The sequence below is a fragment of the Uloborus diversus genome, chromosome 3 (assembly GCF_026930045.1).
Source record: "Uloborus diversus isolate 005 chromosome 3, Udiv.v.3.1, whole genome shotgun sequence".
NCBI lineage: Eukaryota > Metazoa > Arthropoda > Arachnida > Araneae > Uloboridae > Uloborus > Uloborus diversus.
This window is the reverse complement of record NC_072733.1, coordinates 125,140,339-125,168,120: the sequence shown is the minus strand read 5'-3', so window position 1 is coordinate 125,168,120 and position 27,782 is coordinate 125,140,339. Positions and strand designations below refer to the sequence as shown.

At 32.0% G+C, this 27,782-nt stretch overlaps 1 protein-coding gene across 1 annotated transcript in view; it reads right to left on the bottom strand.

Annotated features, from left to right (window-relative positions):
- Positions 1-27,373, bottom strand: part of LOC129218567 (flavin-containing monooxygenase 5-like) — a 29,026-nt gene extending 1,653 nt beyond the window's left edge. The window contains exons 1-4 of the mRNA XM_054852877.1: positions 27,159-27,373; positions 20,913-21,250; positions 15,015-15,314; positions 5,339-5,801 (exon numbers count right to left, since the gene is read on the bottom strand). Of these exons, the coding sequence (XP_054708852.1) occupies positions 5,339-5,801; positions 15,015-15,314; positions 20,913-21,245 (1,096 nt within the window). The 5' untranslated portion in view covers positions 21,246-21,250; positions 27,159-27,373. The remainder of the gene's footprint in view (positions 1-5,338; positions 5,802-15,014; positions 15,315-20,912; positions 21,251-27,158) is intronic.
- Between the last annotated feature and the right edge of the window lie 409 nt (positions 27,374-27,782).

Sequence of the window (27,782 nt, the reverse complement as noted above, 5' to 3'; positions counted from 1 at the left end):
AATTGGTCTTAATTTAAAAAGTTGTAATCTTTAGAAAAATATATTAGCTAAGAGAGTATATTTATATTTAAAATGCGAATTCAAAGGCGGATGTAGATCGATGTTTATGAAGCAATGAAAGACATTTTCAAAAAAAGTAGAAGTATATTGATAGTTATAATTAGTAAGTCTGTAAAAATTTCCTTAGGGATACTGAGATTTTGTTATAAATATTTACTTTGATCAAGCAAGTAGAATTAACATTAAAAAGTAAAAATAATAATAATAAATAAATAAAAATGATTGTAGATTTCATATGAAAAATAACAAAACAATTTTATTTTTCTTAGAAGATTACTTATCTACGATCAGTGATTCCTTACGATTTAGTAGAATAAAACTGAGAGGACTTGAAAATTCTGAGATATTTTCCCAAATTTTGACCATGAAGTATAACTCTGATGTGTACTAAATCCAGAACACCTTTACATCATCCACAGACTAATTTGGCACACTTAACATACTGACTTTTCTTTTATGTATGCAGCAATAGATTATAGATACAATTATCATTCTAAAGAAGTTTATTTTACAACTAAAGTAAAAAAAAACATTAGCTGGATATAAATTAGCCTTTTAAACATTCAAAGAATTCAGAATGTACACTTGCGCCTAAAAATATTGTCAACCTCGTTTTCTTAATTGTTTAGAATGTAATGTTTCTGCATTCCCATTTACATTGGGAAGCATAGAAGTATTTATTAAGCCCAAATAATTCCTCATGCAGTTGATTCTTATCACTCTATATTTCTTATTTTATTTATTTTCATTCCTTCATAATGTGTGAAATTTGCAACAAATAAATTGGTTTTATCTATGCTTTGAGGCTCACTTTCATCAGTAGAACTAACATTTGTAGCACTTTGACAAAACATCTTTTGTTAATCGATATCCTGTAACAATATGCCACATTTATTGTCATCAGAATAGTCAATTTGTCTACATATTTAACTACTCAATGTTCCTCGTAGACACTTTTTCAGCCTCAGTACCCAAGCTTAGAACAGTGTCCCAAGTTAGGAACGTACAGTAATTTCTCCAATTAACTAATTCAGTTAAACTTTCTTATTATTAAAGTCCGAATAAATCTGCCCAAATAAGGCTCAAGTACACAGCCCAGTAGAAAAGTGAAAAAAATTCAAACTAATGCTGTTCAGTAACCAATGTTATTTCCATGCTTAAAAAAATCGAACATTTTGCCGAAATTTTCAAAGTATATACTTATCCATAAAGCTAAAGCCTTCGGTAGTACAACTTTTCTAACATTGTCTTTCATTTAGCAAAGTTGTGAAATTTCACAAACAGCAAAAATTATTTATAAGCAAAGAATAATAAATAAAATTGAATATTTCAAGTTAAAAAAGAATTTTTTATATCCATGTAATTTAATAGCTTATTTTTTTTTTACTGAAATTTTCGTAACATGGATTGAGATACGATTTTTTTTAAATACTAATTTCAAAAATTGTAATGTAGTTAAATGGATGGTTTCAACTATGTAAATATTTATTATTTTTTCACTCTAACTTTTAAATGCTGTACCTATGAAAGTATCAATATTATACGAAGGAATTGTATAAAAACTTTTAATTTGACAGAGTGACAGTTTCATTTTGACTGCGGAACAGCTGTTTCCAAATTGGTACATCTGGAGCAAATTTTCGTATTGATTGCAAGTTTTAAGTTGATGTTTGTTTCGAATTTAAAGACGATTCCTTATGAAACATCTATTAATGACAAGTACAAGAGTACGTTTTTCCTGATAAGCTGACATTTCATACATCTCTAGCGTTAATAGTTTTCAAATAAGAACAGATTTCTGATTTTTCCCCAGGGATGCGCCATTGATGACTACTCAACATTCTAACGCTTTTCTTTATCCCTTTTTTTCCCTAAAATAGAACGATTGTCAGTCTGAAAAATACAAACTTAATGTTTTCATATTTGAAAAATGGCAGTTCAAAATGACCATTCATGCACATAAATTTTAAAACGATAAAGAAACAACTCAATAGTTCATTTATACAGACGCAATTGATGCTTCTCATATGAAATTACTAATTTATTAGAGTGAATTCATTCAATTATAAATATTTTAAAAATAATCCTATAGACACGTTAAAATATTGTATGAATTTTGTTTTATAAGATATTTTTGAATGCAAGGTTTTCTATTACCTAATGCTTAAAAAACAACATTCGTCAGAAGTATAGCTCATTCGCTTTCAGAAGCATATTTAATACAATTATCTTCATTGTTTCTCAATTTAGCGTTTTTATGTCTCAACAATTATCCGATAATTCAGCTTAATTTACTTTTGTATTTTTAATAAAACATATGTTAAATAATTTTTTGCGTCGTATATTAACCTCGATAAGTGAACTTCTTTCGTAACTGAGTCAATACGTTGTTCTCTAATAAGGTTCAGGGCGTCAGTGGTAATGTACTAGTTATACTACTATTCTACTGTGATACCAGAATAATTTGGATATTAAAAATTAAATCTACCTAATCCCAACATTTCTACAGATTATAAGATTGATCAACAAAAAGCTTTGAAAATGCATAATATAGCTCAATGAAGAATGAAACTCAAACGTATCAGAGTAAACTGTAGCAACGTAAAGAAAAGTTATAGAGTAAAAGGTTATAATATTTCAAAGTAAGAATATAAGTTATCAACTTTGTTGAACTTCTTTCCGTGGAAAAAAGCCTTCTACAATGTGGTTACTGAAACAGCCTGCTGCATCATGTGATGAATAGAGAAAAAATGATGACAAGAATGAGCAACGCTATGCTTGCTTGTAAGAAGACAATCGACTGGGAAACATCTGACAGTGTATTATATTTAGTAAAAGTGAAACTATTGGCAAAATTGGTATGAATGTTCAAAGTTCTCTAACAAAATGAGTTTCTTAAAGCATTTATGCGACTTGAATTTAAATAAAGGGATACACAGAGAACATAATTAATAGATTTGATAATCCAATTTCATTGATCAGCTATCTGTACTAAGCGAAAGTTTTTTTACTGTTAGGCAATTTTGCTCGACTTTAATAACAGCACTGGAAACAGGACCAGAACAAAATCCACCTCAAAAGTTAATCTAAAAAATAAAAGCTCTTTTAAAAGGATAAAAGAGGAAATGAAACTAAGGATCTTGATTTCAAAGATGAAGAACAAGCAATTGAGAAACAGAGTTATCTCAAAAACATTCAGACACATTCACTATAAAGTTGACAAGTATAGATGCAGAAACACATCCCTCATAAGAAAATTAATGGAAAACAAGATCATAAAATCAATAAAGTTGATAAATTTAATGAAGCAAGAAATGAAAAATTAGAGCATGTCTCATTGACTGCTTTATTTTCAGCAGTTTCAAACAGGTACATTTTTTGGTTCACTTGCAACTTTTCACATGATCAACTTCAATTTTTCTATAAAAATGATAAAAGGATTTGAGGAAATGCTTATCTAGCAAATAGAAAATGTTTAGTTACAGTCGACAACAGTGAAAGATACTTAAAATGTAAGGGTAACAGAAAAAAAGTAAATGAAAGTCCTTATAAGAGATGTTGGATGTTTAATACGTGCCAGAATTACATGACAGTTTAGTATCACTAAAACGACTAGCTGGACTACGGTTTCGAAGCAAATTTAACCGAAAAAGAATGTTCTAAAAGTATAAATCAGAATTTCACTACAGTTGCTATGATAGATTTACTTTGTACTTCAAATGTGCATAAAATATAAATGAGGATATGTTATGGGAAACTGAAGATACTTGATCCACACAGCATGCAAATTGACAGTTACATCCATTACCTACTCTTGATATATGCATGAATGTAGGAGAAGGCTTCAAGAAAGGTAGAAAGAATAGTGGAATTATGTCAAGTGAAAACTAGGAAGATTTTGAGCACTTACTAAACTTACAGTATAAAACGAAAGATCTTGGCGAAATAATATTTTATTTTGGAATAAGTATTAAGTGTGATGAAGATTAAATGCCCCTATCTACACTAAGAAAATTATATTATGCATAAATTAATAGAAATTCAAATAGAGTATAGGAAAATGCTCAAGATTCTTATAGAACTAGGATTTTTGAAAATGAACAAAATTGAAGATTCTCTAGAAATAAACCTCAATCAGAAATTAGTTGGGATAAATCTTTGAAAAGAAAATCTTTGCACGTTTGAAGAATAAAAATGGTCTAAATATTCAATTAAAGCGATTGAAATTATAGAAATTGCAAACAATGTTTAAGAAACTAAAAGAACATATTCTATTTGTGGGGCATGAAATTCATCCGTTTCAACCATTTACTGATAAATACATTTCATAAAAATGAGAACGCGAACCGAAGTGAAAATTAGCATACATAAAAAAATTCAGTGATATATTTTGTTGCATGATGATTTCCTTCCAAAGTGCTATGATATAATGCACAGCTTAAAAAATAACCAAACTTCTATTTCTCTGCACACAAATGGAAATCTTGGGATTTAGCACTATTCGAAAGCAAGAGTTTGTTCCTTATTGTTTCTTCTTTTACGGTTTTTTCTTTTGTATTTTCATGAATAAAAAACAATGCCAGTGTAAGAAATAAAACCATTTGCATGTGTACTTAATCTTAACAATCTGACAAGTTTCTGGAACTAACTCAGCATTTATACTGCAACATTGTACGCTAAATTACAGTTACTGGCCAATGAATTAGAAACTCAAGATCAATATATTATTGGAACACGGATAATAAAGCACGGATAACTGCTCTGATTCGTTTGGGCATCGAGTCTACAAGTTTCTGGGTTGCATTTACATCCAGAGCATACCATGCATTGGCTATGCAGCTTTTTAGATCATGTAAATTAGATGGAAGAGGGGAGTGCTGTTATGTCTTTCTACCACATCCCACACATTTCCTATGGGGTTAAGATCCGGGCTAAGCGGGGGCCAGGGAAATTGTTGGAAGTCAGACTGATGCTCAGGGAACTAATTTTCAACTGTTCTGACACGATGTATAGTTGCAATATCGTCCATGAAGGATCCGCCGCCCTCAGGATGAAAATGCAATATTGCAAGGTTGATCTGACAGCAAACACCAGTGCATCACTTAAATGCCAGCAGAACATGCATCATTATTCTCCCTCCAGACCCAATCTGAAATCTCAAAGGTTTCTAATGCATTAGCCAGTGAGTGTATATAGCTAATTCAGAATTTAAAGCATACTTATAAAACATGCTTATTAATATACCAGAAGAGGCACATTAAATGAAAGAAAATATTACCCAGAGTATGATGCTTTAGTTGCGGTGGAAACATATTTTTGTATAACAGCACTTTGTTGTTTTTACCAACTCGTAAAATATCGTCACTCAGGAAAGGAAATTTCACTTGATATCCGGTTGCCAAAAACACAACATCAATAGGAGTAGATTCTTCCTCACCATCGAAAATGACACCAGTTTCAGAGAATTCTTTGACGTCTCGTCTCACAATCACTCTACCATTCAAAAGCTTCGCATGAAGTTCATCATTAATTGTCGGATGTTGGCTGCTTACAGAGTGATAAGGTTTTATGCCAAAGCGTTCATGGTCCATTCTTTTGTTAAGGAATTTTTCTAATTTGTTCATTGTGTATTTTGAAGGAAGGAGGGTCTTGTACCTTCGGTTATTGCATACATCACACGGCTTTCCTTTTTCGAAGAGCCGTGGATAAATCCATGCTCCTCTTCGAGTGCTTAAGTATACCTTTAAAATAAAAAAAGTGATTTTAGATTGTATATGCAATAAGATTCAATTTTATGAAGTAAATTAACAGAAACAAAAAAATGTAACTGCATTAAGACTACGTAGGAAGTATATAAAGTTTCAAAATAGTTACGAAAAATCTTCCATACAATATTTTGAGTCGTTTTGCAGCAAATAACTACCTTCACTTGAAATCAATACAAGTATCCCGAGTAAAAGTTTCAAACAGATTACTTTTATCCCGACGCTATATAAAAACATTCTGCATCAATGAAGGTACTCATTGTTGTAATATATTTACATGTTTTGGCAGCAAGATTTTTTGTTACAGAGACTGGTAACAATATGCTGCATTCCAATAATTGATATTTTAATTTGAACAAAATTAGTAGTAGTGTTAATAAACATTTAGTTTTCAAAAGCAATGTTATTTAATTGTGCAGATTAAACGTTTTGGCGACGAGAGTGAAAAAAATCATCCATTAACCTGTGAAAAATGATTTTAATTGGAAACTTGAGATAATTTGACCCATCAAAAGATGATTGGGCGGTTTACCATGAAATGTTAAAGCAGATGTTCATCGCCAACGGAATTACGAATAAGAAAAAGAAAATTAGTATATTGCTGTATTCAATAAGGGATTGTAAACTGTTAAAAAAATATGTGTACCTAAGCAACTCAAAGGTTTGGAATAGGATAAACTTGCTGAAAAATTAAGTGATCATGTAGCATGGAAAAGATCGGTATTTGCTGAGCGGTATAAATTTCATTGAGCATGCCAAAGTGCAGATTAAAATATCGCCAACTGTAGTGCAATATTGAAAGAAATGGCAAAATATTGCAAGTTTGAAGGTATTTTAGATATAGTTTTAAAAGATCGTTTTGTAGTGGGTCTCGGAAGTGATCCAATTTTAGACAGACTGTTTTGTGAATCCGAAAGTATTACTTTTCAAAAGTCAGTAGACATCGCTACAACTATGGCGGCTGCTCGTTTACACTCAGCTGAAGTGAGAGAGGTTAAACCAATTCATGGGCTTCAAGAGTTCAAGGAGTCGATGAAACTTCGGGGAAAGTTCAACATTATCGTGTATCTAAATATTAATCGGAAACATATCGGTGCTGTGGTAAATTTAACCATAATATAAACAGATGCCGGCTTCGTCCATGTAAATGCCACGACTGTGGAATTAAAGGTCATTTGAGTAAAATATGTACTAAAAAAAGGATTAAGTTTCAGAATAGTACTGCACCCGTACAATATTTTGGCAAGAATTATGTTGGCGATAATTTTGATAACAATGTGCAATCATTTTATGTTTTTCAGGAAAAATTGTGAAAAACGATTTATGGATAATATTAACAAAACTTTCCTTAAACTTAGGGATCCGGAGAAGTTTTAATGATCAAATTTTTAATATAAAATGTACTAGTTTCACCCTAGCCCCCCTTTTTTGCGCTCTTGGGTATCAAGGACCTTTCCATATACTCCAAATTACGGGTAATCTCAATAGCGAGCGCTACGTCATAGACGTTGTGACGCCAGAGGCACTACTCTTTCTTCAAAGCATTCTTGGTGCAGTTTTTCAGCAGGACAATGGACGTCCACATGTTGCACGCAACATGCAAACGTTTTTCGATGCACGACGGGTTACGCTACTTCCTAGGCCAGTCCGTTATTGTGATATGTCGCCCATCGAGCACGTCTGGAATTGTATTGGTCGGAGACTTCCATATTCCCCAGCGTGACATTCAGCACCTATATGAGTCGATGCCAAATGATTCGATGTACAGGCTCTTAGCAAGACATTTTATTTCAGTTACAGATCATAAACTTTAAGTTTAATATTTGATCCTAAAAAGGGCATAACCGCAAATGGCAGCAAATGGACTGCAACGCTAGTCATTATATATATCAGGTTTTGATTTTGAAATAAAGCGCAATATTTCGAAAAAAAAAATGCTATTGCTGATGTCTTATCCAGGTTACCATTAAAAAAGGAAGAAAAAGAATGATCTCTTTGTAATTTTATGGCAATGAAAAGCGAAATACCAGTAGATTTCAACGAAGTGGCTCTTGAATCACGTCCAGGTAAAATTTTAAGTCGCGTATTGCACTACGTACAACATGGATGACCAAAGGTGGATGAATCAACTGTAGAAAATGAGATTAAACCGTATTGTTATTGTAGAAATGAACTGACTTGTGAACAAGGTTGTTCAGTGTGAGGGTACCGCGTAGTTATTCCAGTTCTATGAAGAAAAATGATATTAGAAGAACTACATTGAAGTCATATAGTCATATAGACATAGTTAAAATAAAATCTATTGCAAGATCAATTTTTGGTGGCCTTTGTTAGATTGAGAAATTGGTTAAAACTTACAATGGTTGTTCGAAAACACAAATCATATGCTCCCCAGAAATATACTCACATTTTGGGAATGGTCAAAAAAAAAAAAAAAAAAAAAAAAAAAAAACCACACGGGAAAGAATTATGTCGATTTTTTTTTGGACCTTCGTATGATAAGAAGTACATGATTTTGATTGATACACACATAGCAATGGGTTGAGGTTGCACCTATATATGTTCAATACGGCAACACAAAATACGATTGAAAAACAGCGAGGAATTTTCGCTTGCTTTGGATTATCATATCAACTTGTTTCGGATAAAAGTAGACCACCTTTTGATTTAGAAGAATTCATGCAGTTTACAGTAAATAATGGTGCTAAGCATTTTCCTACTAAACCATATCACACCCAGAGTAATGGTACGGCAGATAATTTAAAAACTGCAAAAAGCTGTATTGTAAAACAAGTCACTTCTAAATGTGAGCTACAGAAAGCGCTAATAAGTTTTCAATTCAAGATATAATTCATAAATCCTTGTTTGATTTATAGGAATAAACCTCGTACTACACTACAGGCGAAACACTGTAAAATTGATGTTTAGTAGAGCTTTACTTACCCGATTAGATCTTTTAAGGTCCAGTTTAAAAGAACAAGTTAAAAACCAACAAGCTGATCAAGGAAAGAATTGTAGAGGAAAAGTTAGGAAAGATTTTGAGGCTGGGGAAAATGTTACGGTGAGAAATCATCGTGACCGAAATGACAAATGGAAAAGCAATGGTACTTGATAAAATAGGTAACAGTGTATACTTGTGAAAAATAAAATAGACTCGTGCACTATGGAAGAGGCATATCAATCAAATAAGGAGATATCATAATGATAACATGACCGTTAATTTAAAATAGTTGGAAAACGAAGACAATTGTCGTGGTAATCACGACAGTAATACACACGAATCACCACAAATTTGACCAGACATCCCAGAAATAGACACATCAAGAAAAGAAAACTAAGGTCAATTAGAAAATTGCTATAATTGTAGAAAAAATCTCTAAAGAAAATCAAACCGAGACATCTCGGGTAGTCAATAACAGTAATGTTGTTGCATAGAGAAATTTCAATGAAGCAAGCTAAAAAGTTTTTCTTAGAAGGAAAAACCTAAACAAGTACTTAGTAAAAATGCAACTTGGCAAAATTATGAAAAATTACTTAAATTTAAAGAAAGAAATAAGGTTGTACAATCTTGTTTAAGTGCTATGGTAACAATGCAGAAAATAAGTTTAATTCATTACAAAAGTTTTTAAATGTTAGTTTAAGTTATTTTCTTCATTTTTCTGTTTTAAAAATTTAAGTTTTCTTTGAAATGACCAACAAATTTGTGTCACCTAGTATTGCACTTACGATCCAAAGCAGAAGAGAAGAAAAGTTTTAAAACACATAAAAAAATGTAAGCAACATAATCTGGATGGGCATTGTGGAGACAAAGCAGTCTATAGGCATGGTCAAACAGTAAAGAGGTTGCTTTAAATCATAATACAGTGTTTAAGGAAAAGAAACACCTTAAAGTATGTTCTCAACTGTAATTATTGATTTGACAAAAATGTAGACATTATCAGGTTTAGGTGTATAAACAAAAATCCGCGAAATGTGTTGTTAACAGCAAATTACTGCAGCGTGGTGCTAAAGATAAATTTAAAAACCTTCATTACAACGCATAAAAGGAAGAATGGTTCACTCTTTTTTTTTTTTTCTTGCCACAACAATATCGTCCCATGTTCGTGATATATGGAAAATGGGGAGATGAATCCCTTGAAGCAAAATAAAACTTGAGACCTAGTTGAACGCCTCAAAATGAAACAAGTCACGATAAGAACGAAAGACGATGCTTAATTGAACCGTTTATTTCAAAAACCATTAAGGGACTAATTTTAAAATTTCTAAAACGCATTTTTACCTTCGTATTAAAAATTTTCTATAAGGTTTACAGTATTTTAAACTGAAAGCGATAAATGTTTAGGTATATTTCTTTCAACAAACAATGTTCTAAGCCTCATTGAAAAAATTGATATAGCAATATTAAATGTTCCTAAAATTAGTAAACTTGGCGTTTGACTGGTTTTTGAAATAAATGATTCAATTATCCAGAAGGACAGGCAAGCAGCAAAAGGATACATCCCAGAAATATAAGTTCAACTAAAATAACGTTTAATCTTGTGGCTAGGTTTGAAAGAATAGGAATGCATACAATAGGCATTGCAATACTTGAAAATTTTCATTTCTTAAAATTAAATGCGAAGATTGCATTCGTATATAAAAGATAACTACAGTGAAACCTCCCTTAACGGACACTCCCGAATAACGGACACCTCTAATTAACGGACATATTTGCAAGTCCCAGTCCCTCAATATAGGTCATTCCATGTTATTCACTCTGAATAACGGACACTCCGAATAACGGACAGTTATTTCGCAAAAAATTTCCCTTGCGATCGTAGCACTTCCGTTATTTTTTTCTTTTCACAGAATATCTTAGTAACTGCTTGCCTTACAAAGCTTTTCATCATCCACAACTGATATCCCCCCCCCCGTCATTTCCTTATCACTGTTTCTTGGAATTAAAAGGGTGGTAATGGGCAGAGGTAGCGATTGGGGCTTAAAAGTTGGGGGCAGAAAAAAAAGAGAACTAAATGACATGGTACTTTTTGCGAGCAGCAAAAAATGGAAAAGAAAAAAAATGTCATTTTGTCACGGCTAGTTTTGAAAATAATAAAGCAGATAAGTGAAAATTGATGTCAGTCTAACAATAAACGTACGTTTTTCTTAAGATTTCAATGAATTTTGTACACAATAACTATTCAAAAGTTAAGATAAAAAAGAGGAAACTGGGTGCTTTTTCTAACTGGGGCTCTCGGGAAATGCAATTGAGCGTACCGGCGCCGGTAGTAGTCGGCTGTAAGGCGCCGTGGTTTCGTTGGGTTGTTTAATTTTTAGATATGAAAAAGATTTGCCCATATTCAAGGTCATATTGCCAATTGTCAATCATGCAATAGTGATATTCGAAATAAAATAAATAAATTAACCATAAAAAGTAGAGAATTTTCGGAAGCACTGAAATACAGTAAAGAATTGAAAAACTTTTTCCTGAGCAAAGGGGACACCGAAGGACTTGCTAAGGTAAATGATTTAAATATTTATATTGAGAAACAGGCTTGTAATGCAAAAAAAGGAGATGTCAAACTGTTTTAACTGATTACTTTAATTGATTAAATGCTTTTTAAGACAAGTGTGTGCTGTCAGTATACCTTTATTAAGAAAAAACAGATTAATTACACTTGACGTAAAATGTAGTAAACCTTTCGCAATTGTTTCGATTGTGTCCTACAAAAGGAACAACAGTCCATTTTGAAAAAGGTAAATTAAGTAGTTCCTCCTAATAGCGGACACCTCCCAATAACGGACAAAACTTCTAGTCCCTTGACTGTCCGCTATTCGGAGGTTTCACTGTATTTGAAGGTGGGTTTTATATACCAACCGTATGGCTGCAATGAGGAATCTAACAAAGTGTTCAAGTTCAAAAAGTTATATCACTTAAGTCAAGTTTCATGCTTTAGAATCATCGTTTCCCAACCGGTGGTTCGGGGCGGGTGGTTCGCGAACCCCCAGGGGTTCGCGAAAATAATACTGTAATGGCGGAATTTTAACATGCTTGTTACGGATGAAGTCTCAAGTTCAAGCGGTTTCAAACACATTTTTTGTTCATCCTCTATTGATTTGTCTCTCGCACATACTCAGCATGAAAAGTTAGCGTGCTTGCTAATAATTTTACATTTCAAGATTAAACTCTGTTATAGAAAAACGCCGTCTTCACCGCTTTCAATGAGAAATATAACATTGAAACCACGTCAGAATTTAAAAAAAGGAAAGCTTCACTTTTAAATACAATGTCCTCTGATGAAAGAATATGAAAGCGTTGGTTTTCTCAGTAGCTTTATATCGAAAAAATCGATTAAATATGATGAAAACATTAAACGGAGCATATGAAAGCGTCTCAAACAGCTTTAATTAATTTTTGATATTTAGTTTATTTACCATTTGAGCACAACGAAGAGCTATCGCACTTATCTTGGGGTGTGTCGAAAATGCGTAGAAGTGCGATCACACTGTTATTTGTTGCTGTAATTATCTCACTATATAGACTACAATTTACTTCCAGCTTTATTGTCCAAAAAGAGAGGAATGACTGTCAACCCAAAAAAAGTACAGGAAGTATAAAAAACTGACGTACTTTAGAAAATTTTCGTATGAAGTTTGGTTGTGTGAAGTATAACGCACTAAAAAAAAATCAACGGAATTATATTATGTAACTTAATTTCCGCTATATGTAAATAGGAATGTGCTGAAATTTCTCTTTGAAAAAATTATTTTTTTGTGTTATAATTCGAGTTAGTTATAGGCGTTTTATTCCGCACTTATAGCATAAAGACAAGAAAATTCTTCAGCGTCAAACGATTAATGTACGCAATATATTCTTATCAAACAGCAGAACTTGTAGTCCTTTGCAAGAAGACAGAAATTTAGAGACCTTTCTAATTTTACTTGAAGAAAAAAGATCATTTAGTTAATCTGAGACAGATTCCTGAAAGGTATTTTAAAAGATAATTCTTTTGTTGACTTCTGATTTGGTGATAGAGATAAATGTACCCCTGAGTCAGAAAAAAGATAATTTAAATTTTATTACCTTTTGGACTACATTTCTATGTGAAGAAGGAATTTCAACATAAACAGAGATAAATACTGAAGCAAGTTAAATATTGAACCTAATGAAGATTGAAACTGTCCGATATGTGGGCCAAACTTTGATTGTCCTTGTTTCATAACTATCCCATTAAAAAAAAAAAAAAAAAAAAAAAAAAAAAAAAAATCAGTCGACTGAAGCTAAACAAAGAATAATCACTGGGTTTATTTTTTTGGTGAATTTGTTTTGCATTACTTATTTAGCTATCATTTAAGTTTTTATAATTCTATATTTTGCTATTATGTTTTTGTTTATAGTCTACCGAAGTTTATTGTGCGTTTCTTTTTTTTTTTTTGCTTGCTATGTGTTCTTTAGTACCCAAAGGTTTCACCAAATTCTTTCGGATTTTAGAAAGGGATCGCAAGGGGAAAAAGGTTGGGAAACTGCTTTAAAACCCTTCCATTTCTGATCATGCTCGATTTAAAAAAAATAAAATAAACTTCTGTATGGTAATTTATGTTAATGATGACATTGTTTCTAGAAGCAACAAAGAATTCCATGAATCATTAATAAAATCAATGTGAATTTCAGGTTGCATTTAGCTAACTTGACTGTTTTCCTGAAATGAGCGTGAAACGTAGGAAAAATGGATCGATATTCTTGAAATGTCAGCTTATGTGAAAAGAATTTTCAGTCTATTCTACTGTATTTATAAAGTACTGTAGCAAATACATAAGACATGCCTCTGTCGAAAAATATGTATATATTGGTGATAAATTGCTCTATTAACAAGCAGCTAGGAATCAAATGTATTGAAAACCACAGAACTGCAGTTGAGATTAGGTATTTACGCTGTCCATAAAATTCAAATTGAAGTTCTGTGAAAATATTTTTGAATATTCGAAAAGGAATTCAAACAGACAACATATTACTATATCCAGAAAATATCTCAAGACAGCAAAATCTCTAGAGTAGAGTGATGCTGATCAAGTGGGATGGACCAAAACCAATTTTTGGAGCATAGTAAATTTGCTCCTGGTGTGGTAATTTGAACAAATTGAAAACAAAAGAATGTTTCTCTATAACTGAAGCTGAGTTAATAAGTTGTTGTATGTGAAGAAGCATAACAATTTGCTTAGCTCATAACTTTTTCAAAACGTACTGATTTAAGTTTATTTAATAAAGAGAAAATTTAGGATGGTTAGTTAACTATTGAATGTGTGGGATGGTATGTAAAACAATTTGAGGGGGGCAAATTTTAAACGATAATACAGACATTTCAAAGACATTTTTTTTTTCAAAAATAGTGACATAAGTAAAACAGATAGTTATTGTAATTCAAAGAAGAATGTAAGAAGCAAACTGAATGTGTTATCGAAATTTATATACACCACAAGGTAAGAATGTGTCAAATGCTAGGAAAGAGGATGGCGTTTTGCACTGTGAAATGAATAAAAAAAAGCTAGCCAAACGCCATTGTTTTACATGTTAAAAAAAACACTTGTAATAAAGTTTCTTTCTGTTGAAACACGATGCAAGTAAGCAATGGGAACGATTACCTTTCATAAAAATAAAAAAAAAGAAACGATGAAATCTGAGTTTTTAAATCTAAAAAAAAAATTAACTTTTGACACTGTGCAGCAGTCATTTTTACTTTAACAATGTTGGGCTTTTATTTTATTTTATTTATTTTTTTTTTGAATTTAATGCAAACAGTGTTGTAATAGCTATTCTCCTAATGAGTACTGGAAATATTTATGTATAACTGAAAACGTTCTGTATAAAAATATTCATCTATTACGATTATAAATACCATAATTTAATGCATTTACTAGTACTACTTCGACAAACGGAATGCGCATTTAGTTTTCATACTTGCAAACAATATGAAAATATTTTGGGTTTAAACATGAGTATTGCTTTGGATTTTTGTTTTTTTTACTTTATCGTGTTATATATCTGTTTTATTTTAATACATTTGACAGAATATGATATTTATATTTGAGATTGTTGCCTCTTTGTAAAAGAACAAATTAAGTCTATGAAAAAGAATGTTTCTTCCTTGCAATAATACATAAGTATCAGCCTTTTTTTTAGAAATAACTTTGAATTAAAATCGAAAACCAAACCTTTTTGGCAACATTAGATAATTCTGCAGCAATATCAGCTCCAGAGTTCCCTGCGCCAATCACAAGGACAGTTTTGTCTTCAAAACCAGTAAAAGTTTTATAGCTGTGACTATGGATTATTTGACCAGCATATACATCCATATTGGGATAAGAAGGAGACATTGGATATGCATGATGTCCCACGCAAGCCATAACTCCATCAAAAGCTTCCTCCCGATTTTCGTCTGAGTGAAGATCTCGAATTTTTACCAACCATTTGCCAGTTGTTCCGTAATCTTCGGCTGGTATAAGCTCAATCACCTAAAAATTACTTTCTATTAGTTAATGAATGCAAGGCATCATCATGGCAAAATATATTTAAATAAATAAACCATTTACTGATTAAAAACAATTATGTATTCAAAGCAGCTAAGGATTAAAATCATTATGAATGATATGTATACATATCATTCATATATCAGGTTTGATAAAAGTCTCTAAAAGTATGAAATAAGATCAACTGTAAATTTAACAGTATTAAGCGTAAGTTGCTTGAGAGTTGTGAGAGATGATCGTCCATTATTATGAAGTCCTTTTATTTAATTTAGCAGAAAAAAAAGTACAGCGAGTACCATCCTGCACGGGCCAGAAATTTTTTTTTCCTCTCTACTGTAAAATTATCAAAATGTGACTTACGTCTTTCTGGCTCTGAGGTAGACACTGTAAAAAAAAAAAAAAGTGTAACCTTACTCCGTAAATACGGTGGCAGCATTCTGCACTTTGTGTAACCTTATTCCGGCGGCTAGCTTCCTCCATAGCAATGGAGTCTGATAAAACTGGTGTAACGATGGGCGTTACACCAGTTTTATCCATTGCGTTACTCCATTGCTATGGAGGAAGCTAAGCTGCTAAACTGTCGATAGCTCAGTTGGCAGAGCGGTGGACTGTAGTTGATGAAACTCAGCTAAGCTGCCACCACTTGTACAGAGTAAGGATACACATTTTTTTTACAGTGCAGATATATTAAGCGTAAATGTTTTTGAAGCAATAAAACTTCATGGCAACAGTATGACAAATTCTGTTAAATCTTTTAGCTGATCAAAGCTGAACAATGTTCATAAGCTGTTTACCGACGAAGGTACATTGTTAATTGCCTTAAGAAGAGCATAGTATCGAAGAGCAAACATCCTGCTTGCCTCACCGAATGAATAAAAAAAAGGTAACTTAATAGAAAAAAAGCAAATCATCTGCTGAAAGATTAAAAAGTGAAATTTCGTTACAACAAATACCAGTACAACGAAATTTTCTTTCAACGAAATAAATTTTCCGTCTCAATGTAATTGCTTGTTACATCGTTTGAATTCCGTTACAACGAAATTCCCGTTACAGCGAACACATTTTGTATCCCCTTGAAGTTTGTTGTAACGGGATTTCGTTGTATATCCAGATGCATTTGCTCAGCATTCAAGACCAGCATTTCACGATGTTAAAATGGCGGCCAATCGTATGAAAATTGCACTTCATCATTGCATGACGTGAAACAAAGCGCACACATGTTCAAGATCGAAAAATGTTACGCAATAATAGTATTAACATTTGTGATTTTATAAGATGATGACGGCATTTTACAAAGGACAAAAATTAAGAGTTAATATTCTTCATTAATTGCTGAAATTGGACGAAAAAATGTATGGTAAAGTATAGACATTTTATTATTATTACTGAAAGTTAAGATTTTCGATAACGTAAATCATAAAACTTTCGTTTAACGTGACTAATCATTTCTGTCGAAAATGGTAGTTTTATTAAATACAAAAGATAGTGAATTTTTATCGTTTTTTCTTTTCACTATACTTTTAATACAACATCCTTCAAATAGTTCACTTAAAAGTTAAACTATCTAGTCTTTGTTTTTTTCAAACACTTTTATGTATAACATAAGACAAAACTAAATTACTAATAATATAACTGTCGATGTTAATGCATTTGCAACAATTGGAGTCACATTTGATGGCTAAATATAATTTGTGTTCAAATGTAAGAAGAGCATTGAGCGTACTCAATGAGCGATATTTATGAATAAAGGTCCTACTTTTATTACAATAAAAATTCAAATATTTAAATCTTTTTAGTTTTTATAAAATATTAAAAAATGTTACAACAAATTTTTGTGAAACGGATACTTTTGCCATTAGTTGTTCAAATGTACAGATCTCTGATCCTACCGTTTCCTTTAAGTTTTAGTAATAATAATTAAATAAAAGAAAAACACTTTAGTTTATAACAACTAAATATTTTGCTAAAAATTGTGCATTAAACTCAATTTCAGAACATATTCAAGTGCATTGAAATTATACTAATTGATCAGTAGATAACAGAAAAATCATTTCAATTTCAATTTGGAATTAAAACAGTAACACACAAACTTCTGGATTTCATTTTAAATGTTGATCATTAACATTATTTCTTTTAGACGGGTTTGAGTCGAAAATTTTATTCGTGAATTAGTTTGCTTTTAATATCCTTATATATTATTTCTGTAGCCTGTTTTTGGTTTCTACGCCAAATTTCCCTCAATTCTTGATCGATTTCTTTGATTTACGGCTTATTTTATAGCTTATGGTGCTGGCTACTGACGAAAAATAGACCCAAGGTCTGAAAATTGTTTCTTTTAGCCGAAAAACCTGTTTTAAAGAACGAGAATAAGGTTTTCGGTCAAACTTATAACTTTAATTTGCGCTATGACCGACAGAGCTGAGTAGCTTGATCGGCAGAGCGTTCTCTTCGTAACCAGAAGATTACGTGTTCGGGCCCACGTCCGAACAATCTGCAACAAAAAAATTAGAGAAATATCGCGCATTACATGAACACTGAATTAAATGAATAACAACTACGAGGGAATAGAATAAATGAGAAGGAAATGCTCTTTGCTGATATGAAAACATTCAGTGATTTTGTGCTAAATTACTTCGAAATTGCACGTGTTTTTTTTTTTTTTTTTTTTTTTTTGAAGCTTTGGCTCTGGAAAGAAAATTAAAGCATAATGTAAGCGAAAATATAAGTAACAGGTTTAAGATTTCAGACTACAATAGAATTGTTTTTTGTTCAGAAAAAAAATAATAAATCGTATATTGAAATATATATTCTTCTAATGAGTTTTTGACTCTTTGTACAAATAAATAAAATACTACCTCAATTTGAAGGGTAAAATATATTTTTTTTCTTCTTTTTGCTAAAAAACAAATAGCTTATCACATTTTTACTACATTCGAAAGCATAGTTCAATTTATTTTGTATTTTAACCTTGCTGTTAAATGATGAACACGTGCTGCCATCTAAGTTATAACGGTTTAAGCAGCCTGAAATAACAAATTGTAAAAATTTTCAAAAATAAAAACATTTTTCTTCAATATCTTATCTTATATATTAATCCCCTCTCATTTTAAAACTTATCAGGCTGGCCAATGACGAAAAAAAGACTTACGGTCGAAAATTCAAGTTTTCGAAATCGCCTCTTGCTGTTTCAAAACCTTGATGCTGCCTGTAGTTCTTATGCATTTTTTAAAGCAAAGTTCTAATGCAGTTTTCCATTTTTTACGTCGCTTTCGGCAAAAAAAAAAATAATAATAATAGCCTGTGTGTGTGTTCATATTTTAATAAAGCTTAACAGCACTGGACTTAGTTGTTCGGTTTAATTGATAAGTTTTTTTCGGTAGAGCGTTCGGCTATAAACTATCTGAACTTCGGGCAAGCTTGGGCTGTCCGACATAATATCAAATTTATATTAGTATTACGCATTACATGTGCTCATAACATACACACCTAATAAAATAAATGCAGTGGGAATGCTACTTGGTGTTTCGACTCCTTTATACAGGCTACAGTTATCATTCGGATAAGTTGATTGTTAATCGAACTGTGTTCTTTGACTACATCCAGACCACTCAACATAATGTAAGCATAAAAAAGTATTAGATTTACCTAAAGAAATCCTTTTTGTGCAGAAAAACATTTTTATTGTTTGCTAAAATGTAGATGTTTCTAATAGCAGTGTTCGACCTTTTATACAAATGAAAAAATACTACGCCCGATTAAAACTACGAGTTTCACTCAGTAAACCTTTAATTTTTTATTCGCGCGAATACGATATAAAGCATTAAAAGTATTATCAACTTCATTAGCAAGAAACTATTTTCTACTCCTCTGCTTTCTGCTGAAAAAAAAAATACATTTTGTCTACGTTCGAAAAATTACACTTAAGAACGGACTCAGTTCAACTGGTTTTGGTTTTGAATTTTAAGTGTTCGATTCAAAGAGAAAAATGTGAGGGCATTTAAGCCGTAACGGTTAAAGCAACCTTCTATGTGAAATAGTTCAATATTCAAAGATAAAAACACTTATTTTCAATCAAATTTATTACTTCTCTAGAATGTTTGTTTCAATCGCTACGTGAGATCTTCGTCATTCTTTAATCAAATTCCATGCTTTGCGAATAATTTTAAATCGTATCATGCTGGTTAATGACAAAACACAGATGCATGATCTTATTATTATTATTATTTTTTTTTTGGGGCAAAAAGCTTTTTTGCTGTTTTTTACTACGCATTCCTTCAATGAATAGCTTTCGAAAAGGAAGGCGCAATTGCTAGGTTTGTTGGGGTGTCGGGCTGTTAGTCAGAATGGCGCCAATTCGAATACGTGCCAATAAATATCTCTTTAATGCTTCTTTTTTTCCCGTCAGATGCTGACATGTGCAGGACTGTATTTGCCACAACCTGTTTTTTCACATGCACAATTATTGCTTTTTCACGAGTCACCACTCAGCCACACTTTTAATGACATTTATGTTTGCATTGAAAATATGTACGATTAAAAGGGGAGCTATGATCAAATTATCACAACGTTGTATTTAACGAGGTTTTGTTACTGATGTCTTTAAATTACATGCCTTCTCTTTTGCGCTTACTTTTTTTTCGGTTCTTCGTCATAATGTTCTTCCTTTTAAATTCTTAAAGAGCGAAATGCCTTATGAAACGATTTGAAGCACAATGCGGAGTTCCGCACGGGTCGACTAGTTTCATTTAATTTAATCATCGCTAAAGATAAATAAACCAGTCCAAGTATGTGTATGCGTCTTATTAAGTATACTTTGGTACATAGAAGCATTTTACTACGATATACAAGCACATTTTATCTATGTAAAAAATTCAAATATTTAATATTTGCTTAGTTTGGAAATTTTACTTAATTTATTTTCAACACGTTTCTTACGTAGCTTAAAGTTACGGTAAGCATCATTTTGATTTTGAAACAGACTAATAACTAATTTTAAGTGATTTTAAAAGTTATAATTTCTTAATTTCGGAAAACTAAAAAAACAGCAGGAGTATTTCTTTCTTTTTATGCCAATAGATGCAACAACCCTATTAAAACAAGGGGGTAGTTAAAAGTGGAGAAATTGTGCTCAAAGTTACACTGAATAACTCTATTAAAGGAAATATGACTAATTTACATATACTCAGGGCCCGATTAAGATGTTGGGTGCCCTAGGCGAAATGCTTTTTCGAGGCCTCCATGCAGTCAAAACTTACAGTTGGCTAACGAAATTTCAGTCACTTGGGGCAGGCTTCAGCATAGTTTGCCTATTTAGTAATCAGGCCCTGCATGTGCTTTAACATGTATGCTTGTAATCTCATGAGAAAAAATATTTTACCTTTTGTTTTAAAATGTGGAAAAAAAAAATATTATCAACAATAACACAACTAAATCTAAGGAGAAATATGTGTCAAGTTTTAAAGCGTAGTTCAATTTGTTTGCAATTAATTGTATTCGTATACATTCGCCTACAGCTGCAGGTATTAGTGTAGCTAAATATTAAAGAAAATCAATACATTAGTACTTCGGACCCAAATCACTTACTTCCTGATAATATGTTATATGGCTCAGTAAACCGAAATGCTCCACATACATTTCCAAGTATTTCAAAACGGCTGTATGATGCATGTATGTTGGAAACTCTTTGGCAGGAGGAAAATCAGTGAAGGATGACATTTCTTTGCTAGTATTACTGATGGTAGATTTCATTACAGATGGCAAACCATCCAAGTCGTTTTCGTGGTATCGCCATAACCCTCCAAGCTCTCCAATTCTTTCATAACACACCACATCTAAATTTTCTTCCTTGCAGGCTTTAATGGCTGTAAGACCAGATACGCCAGCTCCAATAACCAGAATCCGTTTCTGGCTTGCCATATCACCTGTAAAACAAAGTATGAAAGGGAACAGATTCGTTAAATGAAAAATAGTACTGTCACTGCTAATGGATTAAGTAATACAGTCTCTTAAAATAAAACTTCGAAAAAAAGCCCTGAAAAAACGACTTTTTTTAGTAGTTGCTATGCGACTAGAGTTGCTAACACTTGAAAAAAAACAAAATTGGGAAAAAAAATCTTATTTATTTTTTACTTACAATTTGAAAAAAAATATTGTTTAATGGAAAATTGTCTGTATGTTAATCCAAACCAGTATCCAATTTGACTGCTCGGCGAGAAAATTTGATTTGATATTAAAACGAAAGAACTAAAGAGAGCCGCGCGATAAGAACGGTAAACGCAACGTAAAAAAACGATTTGAAAAACACGCCGAATGAAACTGCTCGGACAAAAAATGAGAAATTTTGACACCACATAAAGATTCAATAGCAACGTCCATCGTTTCCATATGCATTATAAAGTAGGTGAGGGAGCTAAAACCACCCAGAAGCCCAATTTTTTTAACTTATCCTACTATGGTAATGTTTATATATGTAAAGAATGTCATGAGCCCCCCCCCCCCTCCCCCTCTCATGAAAGGGATAGGCGTCTAATCGTAAGAGGACTTTCGCAAATTTGCAACACTTGTCTGGAATCGTTCAGTGTTGTTCATGATAAAAACAGATTATTTGGGAACGATCCCTCACGATTTTTCACCTATCCAAGACTTACTAAAACTCGGCTAATTAGATGATATATTTTTAAGTTTTAAGACATTAAACTGGAATTTAATTATGATTTGGGAGATCTACTTGAGTTTTAAATTTTGAAGGTTATAAATTGCTATATATCGCTCATGCGCAGTGAAAAATTGCCTTAAACGTTCATATTTCATCAAAGTTTCAATATTCAAATTTCAGATTTTAATATCATGTTTCTCTTGCATGCTGTCAAAGATTCTGAAAGTTTGGTAAGCGGTGACGGAAAACGCTGTTATGAGCCAAAAACCATCAAATAAAATTTGTATTTAAAAAACATGCTTACATCTTAGTGAATTTTAGTGGTAATTTCACGAAAATACAAAAATAGTTCGTAATCTTATTTTTGAAATTCATAGCTTATTCCTAGCTATTTACGATGAAGAATAATCAAAAACCTTTTGTTTCCTCAATTTATTGCTGATCCCCTAAATGCAAGGGTGACTTATTTTTAATTGGAACATGACAGCGGAGCATACCTTTTATGTGACAAAGTTACAGAACGATCAATCTTTTACTTCTCGAAAAATCCGTAAGAATGTGAATTTTTGGAAGTGTCCGGTTATGCCCCCCCCCCCTGCCACCCAAAGTGATACATATGTGTGTATGTGTGTGACCTAGATTTTCAAAGTTTCTACAGTAATTGGAAGAGGAGCATGAAATATTAATATATGTAAAATAAAATTGAATTGTCAGGTTTAAGAATGGAAAAAGTCAAAATATCAAATGTTTTAAAAATCGAACGAATTTGCATAAATGATAGAACTTGCATGCAATTACCACCAAGTTTTTGTTGTATTTGAATTTAGGGACTTTTTCTTACCACTCACATGTAAAGCAACGCTTGGAGATAAATTAGAGTTAAAAAAATAATTTTGACATTTTTGGTCTTCATTCCTTTCTTAAACCTGACGTTTTACTGCTAATATCATAGTTCGAAATTTGATTGTGAATTCTTATCAGTATATATTACAGATATACTGATACAATATTGAAAATGCAATAGTTCAGTATAAATGTTATTAAAATGTTTCAAAAGCACACATTAAAGTGTCCACTAATGTTCAATATTATTTAGGCACAACGGCATGATATATTGTGCTGTGTTACTTAATGCATGCGGCACAAATTCGAAACAGCATATATTGTCCAAATGAAATTTTTGTTAAAAAAAGGAAAAAAATGACTCCCCCCCCCAAGAGAATTAGGAAAGGAATGTTGGAAAGATAAAATCCCCTCTCCCCTTTTTTCCTTTAAACACCTAGATATAAACTTATTGCTTTTTTATGCTGGATGTTTTTCTGTTGCAGTTAGGAGTTCATGTAAACCAAGACTGCCTTAAAACAGAATGGACAAGTAGAAAAATGTTAAATTTATAAGATCAGAATGAATAAAGAAACTGTACTAGACCGAGGAATATTGGACAGCTAAGAATCTGGCCTCATGCACCAGCCATTGCGTATAAATATCAACAAGAATTAAATAAAGATAAGATTAAGAAAGGGCTAGGAATGCATTCATCAGCTATTGCAGCTAATGTGTCATTCCACGCAAGTTGCAAAGAACGTGCTATTATTATCTCTGTTACAAAGAGGCCTTTACAAAATGAAGTTTTGTAAGCTCCTAGAGGTGAAGGACCTTTGAAAAGTAGTAGTAAAATTATTGCAATCATCTTAACAACATGAAAAATGAACCAAATCAAATTTTCAAGGTGATAACGATTTAACAATGTTTAAGTAGAGCATTAGAAAGCAAATGAATTTAATAAAAATAATTAAACATTTTTTTTTATTTGAAAGTGTCTATATATTAAAACCAATGCCTAATTTTTAATATGGGAAAGTAGGCAGCTGCCTTAGTGGCAAGTTCTTTGGAACGAAACATTTTTTGCTCTTTATTACTCTTGAAAACCAATTATCAATATATATTTTTTTAATTTCTGCAATGATATATTTTTCCTTCAGCTTTATATAATTTTCGATTCCTCTTTAAAAAGTTAAAGGTATTCCAAGTATAAATAGTAATAATATTAGTTAAAGCTGCATCGCAGAAGAAAAGTGCTGAGCAGGCATCAGCATCCCGCGGGATTTCGGGATTGTACGGAGCCAATGGGATTGTACGAAGCCAATCCCGGGATCCCATGGGATTGACTTTATCTCTATATATTAAAAAAAATGTAACGTCAAAAATGTTGAAATTCGGTCTGTGGAGGGCCTGCATTCAGGTGACCCCATAGCAACTACAGCCTTGAAATATTTACAAAATTACTTCAAGCCCCGGGGGTTTGCAGCTGTGGCTTTGTTTTATTAATTGCGGATTAGTTTTTTTGTAATATATTTTTTGAGCTAATATTTCACATAAATTGCCTATTGAAGGGATGAAATATTTACTCCGCTTTAAGCGCCACTTACCTAGTAATATTTTAACTGTGTAGAAACATATGTAGTCTATTCGAGTCAAGAAAAAAAATACCTCTGGAAATCAAAGCACATGATAATACAAGCAATTTTCAAAAATTGATACTAAAATTGTAATATTTTGTCGTAAGTCAAAAATTATTTTGATGTTATCAAATGATAAAGTTCTTGTGACGAACATTTTAAATATTAATTGGGACCTTCTAATATTCGGTGAAGTATTTATTTAGTTAATATTTAGCTTATATATATTTGTATTTTAAATATTTTTCACAATAGTCAAGTGTGTGCGGGGCAAAGTGGATGGGGCAAAGTGAAATACCTTATTTCATTTACTTATTCAATCATTAACTAAATCACTTATGAAATAACTTATTAACATTTCCTCATTTGATAATTCTCTTATTTATTCATTCATTCACTTATTTTCTTACTCATTTATTCCTTTATTCACTCATTTATTCTTCCTCATGAATTTATTTATTTATTAGTTTATCATTTCATTATATTTTCATTTATTGAATTTTCCTTTTATTTGCTCATTAATTCGTCAAAAACATTTCTTAGAATCGAATAGAACGTATTTCATTTAATAAAAATTTCAATTTTCACTTTGCCCAATGAAAAAAAGTGAAAGTTTTCCACTTTTTTTTCTTTTCTTGAAGGAACAATTTTACCGCTAAAAGTAAAAAATAATGTTTCAATGCAATTAATGCTCCCAATTGATTCAAAAGTACATCAAACGTACGCTTGAATTCCATAGGGAGACCTTGAATCCTATTTTTTCCAATATACACCTTGAAGTTGCCACTACTGGCGTGTTTACCTTATAATGCCTAAATGTGAAATCGAATTTTTTTTCTCTCTCTCAATTTTTTTTTTGCTATAGCTTTAAGCCGAGGAATTTTTCAACAAGACCTTTCTGCTTAAATTTGAACCACAAAAAGCTCATTAAATGCATTTGAGCGCGTTATAAATAAATATAATCAATATGCTTACCTAAGATACGTTATATTAGAAGAAATAAAAATAAACAAGAAATTTTAAGAGAAATTAAATCTTATTCTAAACTTAAACTAAGATTTTTCTTTGAAACAACAAAAAGGAATAATGGAAATTCTGAAGATCTGTCCATCGTTAAAATTGCATTTGGAGTATTAGAAATTCATTGTATTTTCTTCCAGCAAAGAACAAAACACACACACACACATTTATTTATTTTCAATAGCAGTCATACTTCCCACACTTGTTAGAAAGGATGTCAGTGTCACAAGCACGTGAGAAGAAAAAAAGATGGTAACATAACACCCAAGAAGGCGTTTTACTTTCTCAACGACAGAAATACTTTTATCTTCAAAAGTGAAAACAGCTCGTTCTGTATTTTCACGGAAAATTATTGCACAATGGAAGGAAATACGAAATATGCGTTTTAAAAAGTGGTATTTTCAGATGTTAATCACCAAAAATTTCCTGATTTGGCAAATTTTGTCTGGCGATTCGGCAAAATTATCATTATTCAGCAGAGTTTGGAGTTTCATTCGGAAAAATTATCATCATTAGGCGAAATTTGGAGTTCCATTTGGCAGAATTATCATCATTCGGGGATCACATCGGGATGCGCTAGCAGATATCGTGATATTTATAGACCCCCTCCCCCATCTCCAATAATAGTATTAGAAAGAATACTGAAATTTATAGTGCAGCTGGCTTAAGCATGGTGGGGCAGCATGCAAAAATTTTGCAAGGAAAAACTTATAAAATGTAAAACTGGCTTTAATAGGGTGCCGCATGGGCGGACTGGTTTCCCCAAGAGGGAGTCAACCTTGGAATCCATAGGACGCACAGGTTCGAGGACGCAAAAAAAAAAAAAAAAAAAAAAAAAAAAAAAAAAAAAAAAAAAAAAAAAAAAAAAAAAAAAACAAAGCGCACAGGTTCGAGGGCGCACCGGCCTGCAGGTCGATCGACCAGTCCGCCTCTAGGTGCCGCCGTAATTCGGTAAGAGGAGTGTGAGTTGGGACACTTATTTAGTTCCGGGAAGAAACCTGTTTATTTTGTTTTATCCTTACATAGTTTTAAATGTAAAATATTGTGCTCGGAATATGCATTAAAATTTATCTTCCGTACCAAGGTTATTTATTCTTCGCTACAAAGGTATGGGCTCTCGTTGATATGAAAATCACTTTTTTATGTTGTTTGTTGGTTATTGAATTGACGGACATAGAAGAAACTAACTTAGAACAAATGCAATTACATAAAATTATGAATATCAAGGTCCCAAGATGTGAGGGCAAGCGATTCTCCAAGTCCCTTAATTTTCTAAATCGTCATCAAACAAGATATATGCTCTCAACTACATACTTTTCCATACAGAAACAAATTTTGATCTAAAATAATTATGAATAATTATATATTTCGATGGCCCTCATGTCGTAAAGCCCCCGGGCCCACAGCCCCGCTTGCACCGTGCACCCCTCTTCGATAACACTATTTTCATGTAATAATGTTTCATAACAATGCACTGCGCATAACAATCATTTTACCTGGGTGATTCTGAGGTCAAAAGTCAACCTCACCCCTCATGCAATATAAAAAATATTTGTCTTACTAAAATAATAAATAGCGACAATTTTTTCTTTGTAAATATTAACTTTGCCTAAATACATTGGTTTTTTAAGAAAAAAATAAATTAATTCTTATGTTACCTAAACAAGGTAATTTTAAAAAAATACAATGACTTACCAAATAGTTAACCTGGACACTTGTTGTTCGGAGCTTGTTTGGGTGCGAGTGCAAGGAAAAGAAAACCAGTTTCAGCTGCTTGATCGGAGCTTGGCTTTTAACACAATCATTATAGACTTCGATTCATGATAAACCTAAGGACTGAGGAATTTCAAATAAAGCCTTTTTAGCAAACAAATAATGAAGTTGAGTAAACTTTTGATAGGAAACGTGGTAACGAAGGTCAACTGTTTGCATTCTGTTCAACAGGTTTATAAGAATTGACAGTTGAGCGTCATTAAAAAGAAATATACAGATGCTGCCATCTGTTGGCAAAAAGTTTAGTAAAAATTATGCCAAAATAAAGTTTCATAAATTTAAAACCAGACCGTTCTTCATCAAACCATGAATAACAAAAATATTAAGCATTGAGAAATGTACGGCATAATGGCTTAATTTAATACTTTGTACTTTGAATTTCGAAGTAACCTCATATTTACCAGAATAAGGGGGGGAAAGAACTAAAGAAAATAATAAACTTGTTTTTTCGTCTTTTTAATTTAACTGACTTATAGTTTGAAAAAAAGAAGCCCTCACAGATTGTTTTATCAAAATCAGCACATTTTCAAAATTCCAAAACTATGC